Source organism: Perca fluviatilis, chromosome 14 (assembly GCF_010015445.1).
Source record: "Perca fluviatilis chromosome 14, GENO_Pfluv_1.0, whole genome shotgun sequence".
NCBI lineage: Eukaryota > Metazoa > Chordata > Actinopteri > Perciformes > Percidae > Perca > Perca fluviatilis.
In genome coordinates, this window is record NC_053125.1 from 25,213,700 (window position 1) to 25,234,351 (window position 20,652).

Consider the following 20,652-nt stretch of genomic DNA (forward strand, 5'->3'; position numbering starts at 1 on the left):
ACATGCCTTCTTAGAATTCTTTTTTTTTTGTGTCCATTGTGATAAACGGCAGCACATTTGAGAGTTAAAAAATCAACCTGTCAGCGCAGCGCTTACTATCAGCCAACAGATTCACTGATGTTGATTTAACTGCAATAAACTGATGTTAGTTGTGTGTGTGACCAGGATGAGGAACAGGATCAGCTGAGTAAACAGACTGTATATGTCCTCTCTCTGTCCTGTAATAAGTGAACCCTGAGCTCATGTGTTTGTGACTCTTCACCTCTGTCTCCTCTCACAGGGAGAAGATGATCTGCAGCATCCTGCTGCTCATCATCCTGACCTCCTGTGTCTCTGGTTAGTTTACAGCTTCACTTTATTATCCACTAACACTAAACAAAGAATCACTAAAGTGTCCACAGAAACATGTGGAGATGGAGTTTAAAGTTGTCAGTGTGTCTGCTCCTCACTTTCCCTCTCTGTCTCCTCAACAGGAACATTTGTAGTGAATGTGACCCAGACCTCCTATCAGGCAGAGGAGAACCACCACATCACACTGGAGTGGACCTTCACAACCAACCCTCAAACTTCCTCCAACTCTCTAAATATCTTCTGTGAACTGTTAAATGATCTCAAGAATCCAGTCCTGTTTCATCTCCATGAAGGAGTTGAGGTCCCAGAGTCTCAGGATGAACAGTTTGCAGGACGAGTCCAGTGGGACAAAGACGTCCTCAGAGAAGGACGACTCAGACTTCATGTGTCCAGACTCAGGACTGAAGACTCGGGACTGTACCTGTGTGATGTGGACACAAGTTATGGAAGTAACTCTGGTAGATGTTGGCTCAATGTCACTGGTAAGTTGATTCAGGAGAACTGGAGTTTTTCTGTTTGTTCTTAAAAAAAGAAAGATGCAGATTATATAGTCATTTTCACTAAAACTGGTTTCCTTCCTGTCAATCAGCCACATTATATTTTCTGTTCTTTACAGCAGCTGCTGATGAGCCCAAACCTCAGAGACCAACAGTGAGACCAGAACCAGAGAGTCTGGGAAACATCTGGATCCTCTACGCTGGACTGGCAGCAGCAGCAGTTCTACTGATTCTCTGTCTTTGTTTTAAATGTATTAATAAGAAAAGATACATATATTCAGCCGTAGAAAAATTGAGTTTATCAGAGAAAGGAGCCATCAGGACTAACAGCACCCAGCCTGGAGGATCCTCTTTAAATGAATCATCAGAGCATAAAGTTATAGAAACTAAATCAGACTCCGAGAGTCTCTCCTCCGTCTGTTCTTAGTGTCAGAAAACTATTTGATATAAAATGTATATTATTATGTTTTAAATATTGTTCATATAACTACCTGTTTCAGTCTAAATTCAGTTATAACAGCAGAAATAACTGATATCAATTATGTTAATAATGCTTTCACTGAGTGAAGGGTTTTGCAGCTTTTAAATAATCAAGAAATCAAACTTGGTGACCTTTCTTAAATAAATAAAAAATACAAATGACCACAGCTTGTGTGTTTTCCTGTTTTCTTTTAGGTAGTGTTTCAGTTCTTGTTTGATCATTACCTTCAATGTAAAATATTTGTAATTCAGAAGAGTCAGAGAAAAATAATGTTGCTGCTGAAACATCTGAGAAATGATTTGGTGTTTTACTACAACAGAAAAAGGAAATGAAGTGAATCAAATTTGGTGAATTACAGCAAATAAAGAAAGCACAAAGAACAATATGGAGACATCTTCCTGCTTCTTCTTCTTCTTGCATTTCAGTTCCAGAGACATTTAAACCACAATGCAACCGGAGCACCAACTCTTCCATTCATGTGTGTTATGATGCTGAGCTGATAGCATGCAGGTTAACTGTGGAGACTTGATGATCAACTCCTTCAACAAGACCACCTGACTCCCAGTAAAAAGCTCCCTCTGCTGGTTACTCTTTAACTCCACAGCTTTTCTTTAACCTTTAAAACCCATTCAGTGAGATGATGACAGTCCCTACCCTCTCCTGTAGACTGGATCCGGAATAAAGGAGTTCTCATTGTTGTTAGCTTTTTCTCCACTAGGTGACACTAACGGCTTGTTAAAATACATAACAGTATATTTAATAAATTAAACTGTTTTAAATGTTACTAAAGATGTACAAACTCTATTTTCCTAATTAAAGTAGTTAGTCTTGTGAACAACTCCTCACTTTATTTTGTGTAACCTCTGACTAAGTTATATTGACTTAATGATGCCATTGTTTATATGTGTAGATGCATTATGTTTTATATTTAATTACATTTTTCACATATTATTTGATTGATGTGTATTTCTTTCTTTCTCTCTGTCACAGTGTGTCAGTATAGAAATTAAAAAAAAACTAAAACAGTTTTGACATCTGGAATACTGAAATATTTATTGACACGTTTGGATCTTCCTGACCTTCAGGTTACAGTAGGCCTATATATGTCATAGCTGTCAACACTCCAGATTTACGCAGGTGTCTCCTGTTTCTCCTGTCCCTCTGCTCCCCATTAGTAAGTTTTCCCGCTAATCTCCTGATTTCATCGTGATATCATATGACTCAAATGGGTGTTTCACAGTTTCTGTGATATGTCCAGACTGGAGGATATGTCTGGTACTTGGCGTGGCCATAGTGGGATTCGTAATTTTGCGGCCGGGGAAAATGACGTTAGCAAACTTGCTAATTATAGCATAAACATGCTTCACTTTGGAGGCGCAGAGCTGCTAACGTTAGCATCGGCTCGTTCCTGAGAGGTGTGACGGAGGCTGATCCACGGACACGAAGGCAGAGGTAACACACACTACAGTTTATGTTTGGACATTTTGTATTGCTATGGACTTAAGGTTCATTGAAACATGTTATGCATGCCTTAATGGCCACTGTTTACTTTCACTTTGAACAAAAATAATTTAATCAGCTGCAGCCGCTCCTCCTTAGTGTCCTGAGCTGAGCAGCAGAACAGGTAGGACTACATATTCTGAGTCAAATATTTTCAGAGAAGAGAAGCAGTTCATCCTTCTATCTCATAACTCAGGAGACATAAAACGGCTCGCTGCTCGCTCTTCTTCAAAACAAGTAAGTATAAAACAAATTTCATGATTCACGGTTTGTTTTTATTGTGTACATCAACTGTGGGACATTTACTGATGTTTAGACTGACAAACATGTTAATTTACTCTCAGATTTCACGGTGGCCGGGAAGTGCAATGCAACATTACAAAGAATGAAACACTTTTACAAAGCTCGAGACAAATTTACATTTTGGAAAACAAATTTACATTTTGGAAAACAAATTTACATTTTGGAAAACAAAATAACATTTTAGAAAACAAATTTACATTTTGGAATACAAAATAACATTTTAGAAAACAAATTTACATTTTGGAAAACAAAATAACATTTTCGAAAACAAATTTACGTTTTAGAAAACAAATTTACATTTTGGAAAACAAAATAACATTTTCGAAAACAAATTTACGTTTTAGAAAACAAATTTACATTTTGGAAAACAAAATAACATTTTCGAAAACAAATTTACATTTTCGAAAACAAATTTACATTTTAGAAAACAAATTAACAAGATGCAAAACACTTTTACCAGTCCCGAAACAAATTTACAAATGACAGATTCTTCACGGAAAGGGAATGTACCACATACCGGAAGTGATGAGGTGTTGTTGGTGAGCGCAGTCAATTTGTGTTGTTGTGAGTGAGTATATGGCGTGAATGAAGTTTATGGTGACTTTACGTTGTGGTCGGTGTTTGGATTTTTATTATGTACGGCGACACGGGAAACATTGGAAAAACAGGGAACGTATCGACAGCCGCGGCCGGATCGAGTTACAGCGGGGGGCAGCTGAGTCCGTCTGCAGCTGCAGGACCTGGAGCTCACTGCCCATTCCTGGGAGCCAAAACCGACACCACGCAGCTGGAGACCCGGCCGTATTGCTGGGCCCGCTGGAGGGAAGGGAAGCCCGGAGAATCAGATCCAGGACTCAGCGGAGCGGACTGTCACAGCCTGCTGAAGTTTAAATCACAGGTTTCCTAAAGGGAGTCTGGCGGGACTCGGACTGTGGACGACGAAACATGACTTAAAGTCTCGTAAATAAATAAATACATGCAGAAATAAATGAATCATTAGTGGGGGAGTGAGCCTGGACATTTCAGTCTGTTTAAACTTCACTTTGAAGCAGAACCTCTTAGTTCAGAAGGGTGAAGTTTCCGTTTGTACTCATATCTGTGAACTGATTATAATAAATATTCTTTGTATTAACACATTAATTAGTCTCTTTGTCTTTTTGTTTAAAAAAACTAGAACATCGCATGAGATTTTGACGATTTATAGTGATTTTATTTCCGTTAGACCTTTGCCTACATTGACGCTGATGCATTAAGGACGGCCCATAGACAGTATATAAGGCAGTGCCTCCCCTGTTCCAAGATGGCGCTCTATTGACGCATTCGATCCATAACTGCCGTAGTCAAGGCGACATGTATACAAAACCTCATCACTTCCGGGTATGTGTGGTACATTCCTTTCCGTGAAGAATCTGTCATTTGTAAATTTGTTTCGGGACTGGTAAAAGTGTTTTGCATCTTGTTAATTTGTTTTCGAAAATGTAAATTTGTTTTCTAAAATGTTATTTTGTTTTCCAAAATGTAAATTTGTTTTCTAAAATGTTATTTTGTTTTCCAAAATGTAAATTTGTTTTCCAAAATGTAAATTTGTTTTCTAAAATGTAAATTTGTTTTCTAAAATGTTATTTTGTTTTCCAAAATGTAAATTTGTTTTCTAAAATGTTATTTTGTTTTCCAAAATGTAAATTTGTTTTCCAAAATGTAAATTTGTTTTCCAAAATGTAAAAGTGTTTCATTCTTTGTAATGTTGCATTGCACTTCCCGGCCACCCGTATGTTATCTTTACCAATGCCTCAGCTATCTTAAATGATATATGCATTAACTTAATCTGCGTACTGGCGTTATATTTTAAAATAAATAAATACTATGCAAAACGACCAAATAAGTTGCTTGTCTAAAATTAACGTTATAACATGTGCAAGCAAGCATGTTATCTTTACCAATGCCTCAGCTATCTTAAATGATATATGCATTAACTTAATCTGCGTACTGGCGTTATATTTTAAATTAAATAAATACTATGCAAAATGACCAAATAATGAATCATAATACTTACCAAAAGTTGCTTCTAGTCGTCATCATCACGGTCTCTGCGAGATTCGTAATGACTGAGATTTCTCTTGGCACAGCTACTAGAAGACTTACAACTTTCAGACACGTTGCTCACGTCACATTTACGTTGTCTCTCTCGTTGGAGGCTGCGCAGTAGAGCTGGCCATCACCGGAAAAAGTGCTTCTAATAGCCTTCACTGGTCTCCGTCCCAGAGCAACGGGGTCTATTGGTCCATTATATACTGTCTATGTTTCCAACGGTGTATGTCAAAGAACTTCTAATATATCAAGAAGTGCCACTCCCTCGTTACTTCCGGGTTCTGAACTGGTTGCAGTTCCACCAGAGTTCCGTATAGGGCGCTCACAGGCCAGTGCAGAATGAATGGGGCTCTATGGAGCTATACCTCTCAAAACCCACTTTTCTCGGGATATAATTTTTTGTCTAGTAATTTGAATGTTGCATTCGGAAAGGGGAGGCTAAAAAATACACACTGCTGTGTGTTAGATTTTTTAAAGTCACTTTTTGTTCTAAAAAGCCTTTTAAAATGTCAATGACGTTATACACATATACGGCCAGAGATACTGCTTTACGGCAAGCTCTGAGTCGCTTCCTTTGTTCTCTCGAGGCATCGACAACACAGCTAACAGGTAAGGCTCTCCTTGTTAATACATGTGCTAGAAAGAGGTTTGCTGATGTTTTAAAGACCACACCAAAATATTCACTCTGATATTCAGGCTCTGCTTCGGATGCCGCTCAAGCTGGATCTCCGATCGTAATCAGACCTTCACTGACCAATCAGCATTCATTAGCAGAATGCTAGCGTGTTATGGGCTACAACAACTCACCCTGTAAGAAATCAAAAGGACATAAGTACTCGTTCATTCAACTTTCGACCTATAACCCATGTTGAACTTGCAAAAACTACAATCAAATCTGAGGTTTCTCAACGACAATCAGGCGAAGAGACAAATTTAGCCGCTCTAGCTCCATAGAGTCCCATTCATTTTGCACTGGACCGCGATCACCCCAGTGGAACTCTGGTGGAACTGCAACCAAAATCCAGTACAATGGGGCTGAATAGGAGTGGAATGGCTTTCCGAGACCGGCTTTGGTATATGTGATGACAGGGTGCAGACAGCGATCGTGAGCAGCGTGATGATTTAGAACGCCAACTTTTGTTGAATTTAGGAGAAATCTACCGGACGAACAGACAAAGTGTAGTAAAATAAAGACCTAAATGTGTATTTCGGACTTTTTTCACCACAAGTCTGAAAGAAGACATGTTATTGAACACAAATAGCCAAAAATCTCAAAATTGACCAGTGAAAAAAACCCGATGTTTTTGCCTGCCGTGTCTCGCCCTTAAATAAGTGTTCCACTAGCCTGACAAGCCAGACCCACATCAAGATGTAGGGTCTGGGAACTCTCCATTGACAGGGCTCAATCCGAATGGCGGGATAAACGGTCGTCTTTCAAATTCCTCTGCACGTAATAGGATAGCGCCACAACCAACCAGAGCAACGAAGAAGGTGACGTAGCTAGTTGATAGATTAAACTTTTGTCGATCCGGTCGGCAAAACTCCAAAACATCTTCCTTTTTAAGAATGACTTCAGTGCGTTTCTTTGTTCTTCTCTCAAAGAAAAGCTTAACTACCTCTTCCAGAGTTGCAGCCAAAGCCGATTCGAAGACCGCTGTTCGCCAGCATAGACAGTATATAATGGACCAACAGACCCCGTTGCTCTGGACGGAGACCAGTGAAGGCTATTAGAAGCACTTTTCCGGGTGATGGCCAGCTTTACCGCGCAGCCTCCAACTGAGAGAATGTAACATGAGCAACGTGTCTGAAAGTTGTAAGTCTTCTGGTAGCTGCGCCAAGAGAAATCTCAATCATTCCCAATCTTACAGAGACGGAGAGTGTAGGTATATGTAAGGAGATAACATGGGCACAGGCTAATTATTGCTAACTAAAATGCTAGTTAACATTAGTAATTAATCCTAAACAGCTCATGTAAGCCAAACTGCCTGCAAGCTTATCCTGTACTATACGGTAATTCCTCTACTATGTGACACAATCGTTAGCCTATTTTTACAAAAGCGCCGCCTGCTATGGAGCCATAACGTGAGGTACAAGGTAATGGAGCCTTTTATACATTGTTGTTTCTTTAGAAATAAACAACGGACAAATAGAGTCTTTAAACGCTTCAGATGTAAAGTTATTCGCAGTCAAGTGACGTAAAAAAAAATGGCGGTAAGCGGAATGCTAACAGGAGGTGATGGCCAGGTAGCAACAAAATGGCGCCATAGATGGCTCGAGTTCGGAAGCCGAAGCTTACCCCCTTGTTCGCCAGCAGGAGCAGCCATGTTCGTTGTTTTCAAGTAGCAGGAAGAGAAGGAACCGTCGCAACTCTGCCGTCATTACGTTAAGTCCCGCCCACGACTCTATACACGATGTGATTGGCCTGACCAAAATTTGGTTTTGCAGCTCAAAAGTCAACGGAGAGTGCCTAGACCCGCTCTGGCTGCCTAATAAATTTGCTGCCACTAGGGGAGTCTAGATTTCTAGGCTAGTGTTACAACTGCACTTGATCTAAATAAACACCACTTCCCTGTTTTGTCATTCAGGCAACATCAAATATTTCGGCACCCTATGAAGCTCTAGTATTGTCTTTGTTGACGATCTAGTGAGGTAACCCTTTTCAGTTGGAAGCGGCACAGCCGGCAAAACTACAGTGGGGAGAACAAGTATTTGATACACTGTCGATTTTACAGGTTTTCCTACTTACAAAGCATGTAGAGGTCTGTAATTTTGATCATAGGTACACTTCAACTGTGAGACGGAATCTAAAACTAAAATCCAGAAAATCACATTGTATGATTTTTAAATAATTAATTTGCATTTTATTGCATGACATAAGTATGTGATCACCTACCAACCAGTAGGAATTCTGGCTCTCACAGACCTGTTAGTTTTTCTTTAAGAAGCCCTCCTGTTCTCCACTCATTACCTGTATTAAAGTGTAAATTGCAGGTTAAATTTTTCATGAAGTTAAGCAATGTGCTTATTAAACATAAAGATTAGAGCCGCCCACCATTGTTTTGTATGGCTTTTATAACAAAATGCTGAATATAATATGAAAAGTTGGTACTTTTTACAGTGGTTTTAAGCACTCCCCTTTTTCACTATGCGGGGTGTGACGTCATAAGAGGGACTCCAGACTAGAGTTATCGTTAGTCTAACGGCTAGTAGGCTAGAAGTTACATTGGAGACATAGCTAGCAAAAATGGTAAACTATTGTGTTTGTGCAGGATGTGCGAGTACATCAGAAACAGGGCTGAGGGTCCACCAGGACAAACGGCTGATTCGTGCCTGGCTGAGGTTTGTGGCTATGAAGTGGGCTGATTTTACTGCTGCCTCTGTGACCCACCTCTCCTCTGCCTGCTGTGCTGTGTGTGTATGTGTGTGTATGTGTGTGTGTGTTTGTGTGTGTGTGTGTGTGGCCGTGTGTGGCCGTGTGTGCTGTGTTTGTGTGAGAGACGGCCGGCCAGAGAGGTTGTCAGGTGCTTGTTGAGTTTAACCCGAAAAGACAGTTAACCCCAGGTTCCCATTAATCTTATGATGGACATGTGTTGTGATATTTAAACAAACGATCCGTCAACGGCGAATAAAAAGCTTCTTATTTACGAGGCGGTCTGAGAGACCTCCGGCTTACAGCGTGGTGACCGCGCATGACTGTCCGGAAGGAGCCACCTGCCGGTGCAGGTGCTGCTGTTTGTCGCGCATTATGTATGGAGCTTCTCAACTCCGAAAACTTTGAAGCAAATTGTCAATTCGGCAACGATTTTCGCAAGACTGCCTATATTTGAAATCTAAACAGTTCATTTCGCGCCTAAAACGTTCTCAGAAGTGAATTTAGTGATGAATAAGATGGCGAAAATGGATAAAATTGCCCCGTTGTTGGCCTGTCTATGTACCTGCTATGGGTTGCTACTCCCTCTTATGACGTCATCACCCAGTTACTGTAAAAACATGCTACCTTTGAAGAAACCCCAATAAATGTTATTTTAATGCATTTTAAGACAGAAATGTTTAAATATATACATATTGAGCACTTTATTTACATATTAATTTGTTGTGGTGCACTTTACACTTTAACTGCACCTATTTGAACTTGTTACCTGTATAAAAGACACCTCTCCAAACACTCAAACAACTCCAACTGCTCCACAATGGCCAAGACCAGAGAGCTGTGTAAGGACATCAGGGATAAAACTGTAGACCTGCACAAGGCTGGGATGGGCTACAGGACAATAGGCAAGCAGCTTGGTAAGAAGGCAGCAACTGTTGGCGCAATTATTAGAAAAAAGAAGTTCAAGATGACAGTCAATCTCCCTCAGCCTGGGGCACCATGCAAGATCTCACCTCGTGGGGCATCAATGATCATGAGGAAGGTGAGGGATCAGGCCTTAGGCATTTTAAAGGCCTTAAGACATTTCTTTTAGCAAAGCCTTTGGTCCCCTTTAGATGTTTTTTTTTTTTTTGTATTTTAAACTGCTTATCTTTTTGTTTCTAACCTGTAGCACTTTGAGATCATTTGATGAAAAGTGCATTATAAATAAAATGTATTATTATTATTATTATCAGCCCAGAACTACACGGCAGGACCTGGTCAATGACCTGAAGAGAGCTGGGACCACAGTCTCAAAGAAAACCATTAGTAACACACTAAGCCGTCATGGATTAAAAATCCTGCAGCACACGCAAGGGCCCCCTGGCTCAAGCCAGCGCATGTCCAGGCCCGGTCTGAAGTTTGCCAATGACCATCTGGATGATCCAGAGGAGGAATGGGAGAAGGTCCTATGGTCTAATGAGATAAAAATAGAGCTTTTTGGTCTAAAATCCACTCACTGTGTTTGGAGGAAGAAGAAGAATGAGTACAACCCCAAGAACACCATCCCAACCGTGAAGCATGGAGGTGGAAACATCATTCTTTGGGGGATGCTTTTCTGCAAAGGAGACAGGACGACTGCACCGTATTGGGGGAGGATTGATGGGGCCATGTAAGATCTTGGCCAAGAACCTCCTTCCCTCAGTAAGAGCATTGAAGATGGGTCATGTTGGGTCTTCCAGGATGACAACGACCAAAACACACACAGCCAGTGCAACTAAGGAGTGGCTCTATAAGAAGCATCCCAAGGTCCTGGAGTGGCCTAACCAGTCTCCAGACCTGAACCCAATAGAAAATCTTTGGAGGGAGCTGAAAGTCCGTATTGCCCAGCGACAGCCCCGAAACCTGAAGGATCTGGAGAAGGTCTGTACATGCTGAAGTGATGGAGGAGTGAGCCAAAATCCCTGCTGCAATGTGTGCAAACCTGGTCAAGAACTGCATGAAGCGGATGATCTCTGTAATTGCAAACAAAGGTTTCTGTACCAAATGAAGTCCTGCTTTCCTGTTGTATCAAATACTTATGTCATGCAATAAAATGCATATTAATTACTTAAAAATGATACAATGTGATTTTCTGGATTTTTGTTTTAGATTCCGTCACTCACAGTTGAAGAGTACCTATGATAAAAATTACAGACTTCTACATGCTTTGTAAGTGGAAAAACCTGCAAAATCGGCAGTGTATCAAATACGTTCTTCTCCCCCACTGTATGCCTTTTACTCCCAAACTCCCGTGGGGCATGGGAGGGGGAAAGGTAAGTGACCTACACCACTTATCACTGGCGTCATGCAATAGTCCTAGATGTTTAAAGAAAGGAAAATTTAACTGAAAAGATCGTGAACTATCTGAGTCAAGTAGTAACACATACAACACAAGTGTGGTATTCCTTATAAACTACAGCCTATACAACAGACAATATAGAAACAGTAAACACTCAAACAACCTCATGCTGTCATATTGAAACAACTCTTTAATAAAGGTTACAGCTGCTGTTTAAAGCAGGGACGTCACTAGGATTGAAAGACAGGGGGTTTAGCCCCAGGGTATTTGTAAATTTGGCGCTTGCGAACACTTTGCACTCACATCTTCGTTACTGTATTAGAGCTACACTTATGTCAACCACCAGTCAAGAAACAAATATGTTAACAAGTCAAAAGTGAGACATATGCTCTGCCTTTCTGCTCTGTTCCTTCTGTCTTATCTTTTAAGATAAAACAAAACCCTAATGCTAATTTCATGACTTCGAAATGCAAATTGGTCACATGAAACAACATCCAAAATGTCCAAAAACAGACAAACAGAGGCCAGACAGCTAATAAGTTGGTAAGTTAAACAAACATGACAAATAGCAGTACAATAAAAGAAAAAAATAAATAGGCATCACTGCATACATTTATCATGTAAGATATTAATACGGATCCTATTTAAAGTGGCTACTGTTTAAATACAATAACCTGATGGCGGGGCGGGGAGGACACAAAAGCAGAACACAGGGCGAGATCAATAGTACTACAGTTTATTTTAAGAAAAATGAAGAGAATATAGATGGTGTTCCGTCGTGAGGTTATGGGAATGAGTAAGGGTAGGTTGTGGCTCAGCAGGAAAAATGGCAGGCGAGAACAGTCGGGAACAGGCTGGGGAATCCAGAGACACGGAGAGCAAGGCAGCGGTCGACACGGGGAGTCCAAACAGATGATCCAGTTGAGGGGGGGAAAAAGGCAGAGGGAAGGGGAGACAGCTCAGGGGAGGTCGGGCCTGACATATAGCTAACATATAAAATAAATATAATTAAATAATTTAGTTTAGGCTATGCATAGTACCTAGACCTGCCAACAAATGCTTATTGTTAAGAAAAACCAAACAATCCTTAGACCTATAGACCAGAGGCCTGTACACTGAAGCAAGATTTGCGCGTTAACGAGGTAACTTCAGGCTCAACCCAGGGTTTTGTGGATCACTTGTTACCGGATAACGAATGGCTGTGGTAAGTTATGCTGAACACCTAACCTGGTCGGGAGAGCAGGTTAAGTTGGAGATCAGAGATCTACCTGTGTAAAAGCACCGCCTACTGACCAATCAATACTCAATTGATAACGGCGTCACCGTTCTAAGAAGATCAGAGAGAGAGAGAGACAGAGAGAGAGAGTGCCCATGAAAGTTAAAACATTTAGAGACCAACTACCCTGTTAACATTCTCTGATGGGTATTATGGGTATTTTTATGAAATATATAGATTTTAAGAGGAGGGAATTACATTGTCGGCTTCTTGGGCTGTGGTGCCAATGCGCATCGGGTTTGAATTATGTTTTTATATTTTTTATTTGCTCTCGATCGCCCACTGCCAAAATAATAGGCTAAAGCAACGACAGTTTATGGAAAGCACAAGCGTAAATATGGTCAGATCTCCTGACTGATGAGGAAGTGATATTGATGAGCTTTGTGATTTACGCATCTACATCTGTTATTGTTTTTGCCAGCTTTCCTCCAGTTTTAGGAAGCAGCAACTGTATTATGTTTTGCCTGTAAAACCGTGTCTGTGTTCTTCTTATATTAAATATGCGTCTCTGGTAGATGTTGCAATTGGTCGGTGCTGTACACACTACTGCCTCTTTATGTAACTAACGCACGCCTGGATTGGGAAACCCTGGGTTGACTGAACTAGTTGTTAACCACCGTCGTGATACAGCTTATGCAGAACCGCAGTTGTTAGGGTTAGTGAAGCTGGGTAACTGAAAGAAATCCAGGACATGTTGATCTGGATTTGTAGTATAGGCCTCAGTACTGACCTCAATCACAACAGCGCCCCTCACAATCAACTGCTCTGCCAATCTCCTGCTTCTCTTTCTCTCTGCTGAAATATCTTCCAATATCCATCTCATCTGCTCAATGAATTGAAGGATACAACGGTTATAATAGCTTTAACAGGGACCCTATTGCATTTACTTTTCAGTGACAACAACATTGTATGGGGATTGATATTGTTGTTTTAGAATATGCCTACTATAGAGATAGGCTATATTATTGGCAATGGATAAAGAGTTGTGATTAGCTTTTGTATTTCACTCGTTCACTCTAGCTAGACTATAGTTTTCCATAGCAAACCAAAATATCCGGTCTCCAATGCTCTGAAAGCTGCCAGTTCACATCACTGCAACGAGACGGTGTGGTGCATTATCTTGATAGCACAACAAATTTCTGTACTTCTGTCTAACTTCCAACTTTTCGGCTATTTCTTGCTTGTATATATGTCATTTGTTTGCGTCTAAATATCAATGAGGATAAATTGAATTGTTATTGTTGTTGTTCTTATTATTATTTAGGGGGCTTAGGAACATTTTGGGGTAGCTTCAGCCCCCCTAAAATAGGGCCTAACAACCGTCCCTGGTTTAAAGTCTCATAGAGCAACTTTTACGTGGATCAGGTTTCAGGATGATGATTCTTCAATGAATTAAATGTGTGTTAAACTGTTGTTGTTGAATTGTCTCTTTACTGAGAGAACCGACCACATTATTATCTGTTAACTTCTGGTCTAATCCACCAACCCTCACACACTAATCTGTACAACAGGATTCATACCAACACCAACATCAACACATTCACACATTACCTTGTGTGTCTTCAGTCAGTTAAGATCCAAACCAGGAGACCAGAGGACAGAGTTCCTGTTTGTGTCTGAATTCCTCTCTGCAGCAGGTAAGCGTTAACAAGAAAATCCCTCCTCATAATACTTTACACATCTTCTCCCTGTGAGAGGAGACAGAGGTGAAGAGTCACAAACACATGAGCTAAAAGTTCACTTATTACAGGTCCAAAAAAATGTCTTCATTGATAGATCAAATGAAAACCAAGCACACTAATGGCTAAATGATGTTGCCTCTAACACAGGCCACAGTGTAAGCTTTGGCTAAGGTGAGGAGGATGGAGAAGGATTTGAAGAGTAAACTAAACCATTGGCAAATCTATAAAAGATATTTTGATTGATTTCCAAAAGGTAAAAATAACATGTTCTACTTTTCTTTTGAAGTGAGAAGGTAGACCTGCTCATGGCTATGACAAATCACGCACGGAGAACGTGGACTTCTACGTTGAATCTCAATTAGCAAAGGCCATGCTGTGGCAATAAAATAAAAACAGTTGCCCTGCTCTAAAAGCATTACAAATGTGAAACTGTGTTTTTAAGAATCGTTAGCCTCTCTGACATAATTTGGTCCAGATTTGACAAGTCTACATATAGTGGTTTTGGATCTGGACCTTGTCCAATGTGGTCTACATATGAAAAGAACAGGAAATCCCCCTGTATTGCATTTTCACAAGTAGAATAAAGTTTTCACAAATCTGAAACTGTGTTTTTAAGAATCTTTAGCCTCTCTGGGATCATTTAGTCCAGATTTGACAAGTCTACGATATAGGTTTTTGATCTGGACCAGGTCTTATATAAAAAAATGAAATCTCCCTTTATTGCATTCTCATGAAGACAATAAAGCTTTCACAAATCTAAAAGTGTGTTTTAGACATAATTAATAATTTACCTTAATGACTAACACAAAAAAACCGGAGGATCAGTCACTCAGCAATGTAAATTATGTTTCCCTGCTGAATCGGAAACTAGACTACTGAATCGAAGCCAACTTCAAGGTCAGGGTAACTTCTGCCTGATTATCTGGCCACGAGGCGCTCCTCTTCCTCTCTGCAGTTCTTTTCTGTCTCCTGTGCACCTGTGTCAAGTGCACCCGTCTCTGTGCGCCGTCCCCATGTGTGCTCTGGCTCTGTGTGTGCGCTGCTGGCGGGACAACATCAAATCACAAGAGGGGGGAGGAGGAGCAAAGCTCTTTGGTGTGAACTCTGGAAAGAAAGTGGAAATATTATATAGCCATGTCTACAAGTTCCTTTATTGACCTGATCAGTGTGTTTGATACAATATACGTTTAACTTTATTCAAATAATAAATATCTAGCTAACACTACAATAGCTGCCTCTGCAAAAATAGAAATACATTTTTGCTTTGAATGCATATGAATCAGATTCAGAAAAGGGTTTTGCGTTGCCTTGGTGAAAGGTGCATACATAGACAAACAAACATATTAAACATTAATACAAAACAAAAAATAAAAACAAAAAAAAATGCATGCATGTGAAGTAACTGCTGCATAAGAAAAAGTAATTTGAACCAAATACAAAAAATCTTAAGTAACTTTAAGATTAGGGGGCAATTGTAACACTGACTTTTGCATTCCATGTATTATAGTCTTATCCTTATTACTCTAAATGTATTAATTGTATCATTAATTAGAGCACATAAATATGTTTATTGTATCAAAAAATGTCGAGAAAATGTAAAATATGTTACGATTGCCCCAGTCTCCCCTAACAGTTTGATAACAGAGTTTGATGACATCCCATAAAAATAATGAGAACATTGTTTTCCTCCATAATTATTTTTGTATATCAGTTCTGTAATTAGAGATTTATATCATGAATGTGTATCAGTCATCACCTTTTACAGGTTGTTAGTGTTCATTTTGCTAGTTTTCATGTGTGGGAAACATCAACATCACTATGGTTACCAGCTGCCAATGAGAAACTAGTATTTTCTTTGTGTCTGTAATATAAACAGTTCATTCCGACAGTTTTGCCTCAGTTGTTAATGATTAAACTCTGATTCAACAGCTGCTGATCTGTAACTGGTATTCGCCGGATGGGAGTCTGGTTCTCTCTGCATTCTTCTCTTTCTGAAAAAAAGAAACAACCAGCGAGCAGAGCTGCTGCTGTCAGTCCCAGTCCACAGTAGAGACCGATCCTTCCCCAACTCTCTGGTTGTGGTGGACTTGTTGTGTTTGGTGGACTTGTTGTGTTTGATGTCTCAGGTTCAGGCCGATCCCCGCTGCTGTAAAGAGACCAAACACATCTGTTTCATTCATGTGAAGGAAAACATTTCACTAAAAAGAAAAGGAATTGTAAGGATCGTTGATTTCACACAGTATTTTTTTCTCAGGTTCTTATTAATCTAAAAGCTGCTGAATTGGGCGTTGTTGGCCCACAACAACCCCTCTTAGCTGTTATATAATCACAACATATCAGAGTCTGAAGTGAGCTATTGCTTTAATAAAACAGTCATCAAGTATATGAAAGTTTGTCACATTTCAATTTAAATAGATTTTGATTAAAAAAAAATCATGTTCACAATAAAATCTAAGCTCTCCTGGGCTGGCTGCCCACCTCACACATACCGAGGGCTGCGTTATGGAAGGCAGCAGCGAGGCATAGCAGCCTCATTAGCAGATAGCACAGACTTTCTTTTGCGTAACGCTAAAAAAGGCAAACAATAACACAAACAAACTAACTGCTCGAGGCAGCGGTAGCGCAGCAACTACCGTGTTCTGGGCGGTAAAATGACTGTTTTTGTGAAAGGAGTCTGGCAGCTTTGAAGAGAGCAGAGATAACAGCTTCCAGTTCCCCGTCGGAAGTGCTGTCTGACAGCGAGGTAAAGCTCTGGAAAATATTCTAAATATAGAGTTTGATTTGAAACCAGCTCTGTGTCCTGGCAGTGCTTCCCTCCGAGGCACCAGCCATCAGTCAATGTTTTTCTCAGACGGAGTGATGCTTAATGTGCAAAGGTGTCCGATTATAGCCATTGTAAGTGGTTATTATATCATGGCTATGAACCAATCAGATTGCTTGATTTGGGCAACCTTTTATAATAAATCAACATACCAGTGACATTAAGTAGACATCTACCAGAGTTCCTCCCATAATCTGTGTCCACATAACACTTGTACATTCCTGAGTCTTCAGTCCTGAGTCTGGACACATGAAGTCTGAGTCGTCCTTCTCTGAGGACGTCTTTGTCCCACTGGACTCGTCCCGCAAACTGTTCATCCTGAGACTCTGGGACCTCAACTCCTTCATGGAGATGAAACAGGTTTGAGGGTCTGAGATCAGTAAAGAGTTCACAGAAGATAAAATGATAGTTGTAGGAAGTGTGATGGTTGGTTGTGAAGGTCCACTCCAGTGTGATGTGGTGGTTCTCCTCTGCCTGATAGGAGGTCTGGGTCACATTCACTACTAATGTTCCTGTTGAGGAGACAGAGAGGGAAAGTGAGGAGCAGACACACTGACAACTTTAAACTCCATCTCCACATGTTTCTGTGGAGACTTTAGTGATTCTTTGTTTAGTGTTAGTGGATAATAAAGTGAAGCTGTAAACTAACCAGAGACACAGGAGGTCAGGATGATGAGCAGCAGGATCTTCATCATCTTCCCCTGTGAGAGGAGACAGAGGTGAAGAGTCACAAACACATGAGCTCAGAGTTCACTTCTTACAGGACCGAGAGAACATATACAGTCTGTTTATACTTCTTCCTCTGTGTTACTTATAACACTTAACTGATCAGGGCCAAGTTTTTCAAAAGTAATCCAGTGGGATTTCTATGACGAATTGGATCAAATCTTGGAAATGGGTTTTTCAAAAGCAAAAGAGGGATTCCGGAACTACAGTGTTTCCTTTAGGATTTTTTCAGCCGTGGGGCAGATCTGTCGGAACCCGCCCCCCCCTCGGTCTCCGTCCCACCGCCAAATGTTTTACGTATTAAACGGAACTGACACTTCGCGCAACACAAACAAATATATTTATTCACCTCTATTCAAACACAATGAGGCATATTTTCATTGAACTGTATTTTTGAGGAACTGTAGGTCTACAAAATGAATTTTTCAAGAAATTTTCATAGGGAAACCAAAACCCAAAGTAGGCTATAGTATGAAACCATTCATAATGAAACTAATGTGCATATTTGCCTAAGGGGGTGGGGAATCTGTAGGAGCTAGGGGAGCTCAGCTCCCCTTAAAAAGACATGGGTTCCCCTGAAAACGTTGTGAAATTTTGGGGGGTCTCTAAAAATATTGACAATGTATCATTTGGACGTGCAATTTCAGTTTTGTGTAATGTGATCATTGTGGATTATTATGTGTAAAACTGCAAAAATATCATTCATGCATGTCGGCGATTTGAACCTAATTCACTTCAATAAAGATAACTATACTATAGTATACATACTATATACTATACTATACATGCTATTCTTGTTATGTCATCAAGGCGCGGGTGGCACGGCGGTGCAAATTCAACTCATGTTAGTGCATGTTAACTCAAAGATTCATAGAAAAAATATAAACGTTGGAGGCCATTAATCGGCGCCAAGAAGTCCTTGAAATCCATTCTGCAGTAAGCATCGTATAGCCATGGCAAAAAAAAAACAAGGCAGTTTAATTAATTTTGGTTTTACAAAGAAATTGTGTAGCGATGATGTTAAAAGCACGACTAATTCACCTGTTGCAAGCCCTGTTAGCACATCTCCCACCGGGGTGACAACGCAAGGAGAAGCTGAAGAAATAATGTCCTCTCTGGCTGAAGATGATCCTAACCCTTCTTGCTCCTCTCTCCCGTTAAATTGGAACAGCCAGCAGTGGAGAGACTGGAAGAGCCCATATACATGGCTGTTTGTTAAGGAATTGGAAGCTGGGGTGCGTCGCTACAATTGCTAAGGTCTAATTGAACGGAGGAATTATGGTATTCTTCGGTAGCCTGAGTAACTTTAACCGTTGTTCATGTGAAATCTCTAAGACAGCCCGATGCTTTGTTTATAGACTATTTGTGGCTGTTTGCAGTTTGACCTATCTATTCCTGTCGATAAAGTATAATCGTAAATCCTGTAGTGCATACACTTGTAGCTGTTATGTATCTTTGTAAGTCGCAAGACGCACGCCCCCACGTGGGAAAAAAGGGGCCCCCGCAAGGCCACGGTATAGTTCGAACACTGCTCATGGGCAAAGTTATCAGCCTTGCTGTGTGCATTAGATTTTTCTTGGCTTTTGCAAAAATAACTCCAAGGCTAGGTTATATAATTCAGAAAGAGATGGCCCATTAATGCTGAGTAGCATACATGCTGCTAGATGGTCCCCTGTGGCCTGTTCCTTAACAATAGAACGGCAAGGACGGTCATTTTGACCATTTTGAAATTTATATGTGTAATAACTTTGCTAAATGAAAAAATACAATCCTGCTGGTACCTGACTTTTAAAAGAGTCTGTATTTTCATTTAAAATTGTTTTTATATACATTACACAAAAAGGCAAAGAAAATACAATCACTTTTACCTATTTTGGCCATACACAGTCATACTGACCGCTCGGATTTTCGCGCGGTTTTGTTTTTAATCTTTGCGTGGTTGAAGATGCATTTTATTTTTTGTTTTTTAAAAAAAAAATAAAGAAAGCGTAAAAAAAAGTCGGCGGAAACACGTGTGGGATTCACCACCGTAGGCGGCAGAGTCTGTAACGTAGGCTACGGCGTGGATGGACTCTGTTCTAAATCAGAAGAAAAGCACCGGGTCGCCTCTTGAAAGGCGCGTACAACGTAGAGTGGACGGTAGCTGTCTTCGTGGTTCATATAACATGCATAACAACTGGCTGGAATCATCGCACACATCCTCTTCAAGGAGTGCACCAGCTGTAAAATGTCCAAGAGGAAGTTCATGCAGCAACTGGCAGAGGAGCTGAGAGCCGGAGTTTATAGAGGAAAAAGGGGAAGCGGCGCACGGTCCGAACAGCGCGCACTACCACAGAAGACACCAAAATGGAGGCAGTGCCAGGTTAGGTTAAGTTAAACATGTTCAAATAACATACTTTTAATTGTTGTTTGGCTGTGAATTATGTTGAATGAATTCCCCCAATATGTTCAGGGACATGTATGAAATAATCATGGTTTAGCCTACTGTAAAGGCCAACAGGGTAGTTAAGCACTTTTTGACTATAGCTACGCTACAATGTTTTATTGTTATGCTATCGCTTTTATTTTGGTAACCACAGAAACCGGAAGCATGGTAACGAAAATCCGCTCGACAAAATCGGTGAAGAAGACGAAAGAGTAGTCTGAAAAGGTTCATGGTCAAAAACAGTAAAAGGCCACGGAAAAACAGTTAAAACTACAAGGTTTAGCTTCAGTCACTTGGGGAACAAGGTTTGTAGAGTTAATGAGAAATATATTTGAGCTACTTGAAATGTTTATCTTGAAATGTATAATTTGATAATGCTAACGTATTGAAACTAATGTAAGGAGCTGTGTAACGGTTGAAATGTGATGGTAATGCGTGGTTTATATGTTTTACCCAGCTCTTACGTTGGTTGATGACACGGACGGCAATAAAAGTCATTTAACCATCAGTTCTGGCCTTCTCAATATTGACTGGATGCTACACCTACTATGCCATGATATGAATTATTGAAACACGTATTAGGCTAGGCTACTACTCAAAAGTATAATTAAAATCGTAAAATGTACATGTCAGTATTATTACGTTGTTCTAAAGATATCCTAAGACAATACATGCATTAATATCGCAATTGGGTATTTATCATGAGAGATTATAGAGTTTGGAATCTGGCGGTCAAAATGACTGCTCATGGCAGTTCTAGTAGGCTAGTTATGGAATTCCGGCACTTCCAGTATCTTAATGCAGGAGCAAAC

The 20,652-nt window shown here is 40.3% G+C and overlaps 1 protein-coding gene across 3 annotated transcripts in view; it reads left to right on the top strand.

The window, feature by feature from the left end:
• Positions 1 to 242: 242 nt before the first annotated feature.
• The window catches only part of LOC120573104, a 75,738-nt gene continuing 55,328 nt past the window's right edge, over positions 243 to 20,652 (top strand). Inside the window, exons 1-3 of one of the 3 annotated variants that reach the window (XM_039822553.1) lie at positions 243 to 336; positions 474 to 833; positions 968 to 1,290. In XM_039822553.1, coding sequence (XP_039678487.1) covers positions 288 to 336; positions 474 to 833; positions 968 to 1,275 — 717 coding nt within the window. In that variant the 5' untranslated portion in view covers positions 243 to 287 and the 3' untranslated portion in view covers positions 1,276 to 1,290. Of the gene's footprint in view, positions 337 to 357; positions 420 to 451; positions 834 to 967; positions 1,349 to 20,652 lie in introns of those variants that run through there. The other 2 variants (XM_039822554.1, XM_039822555.1) reach the window with 2 other exon arrangements.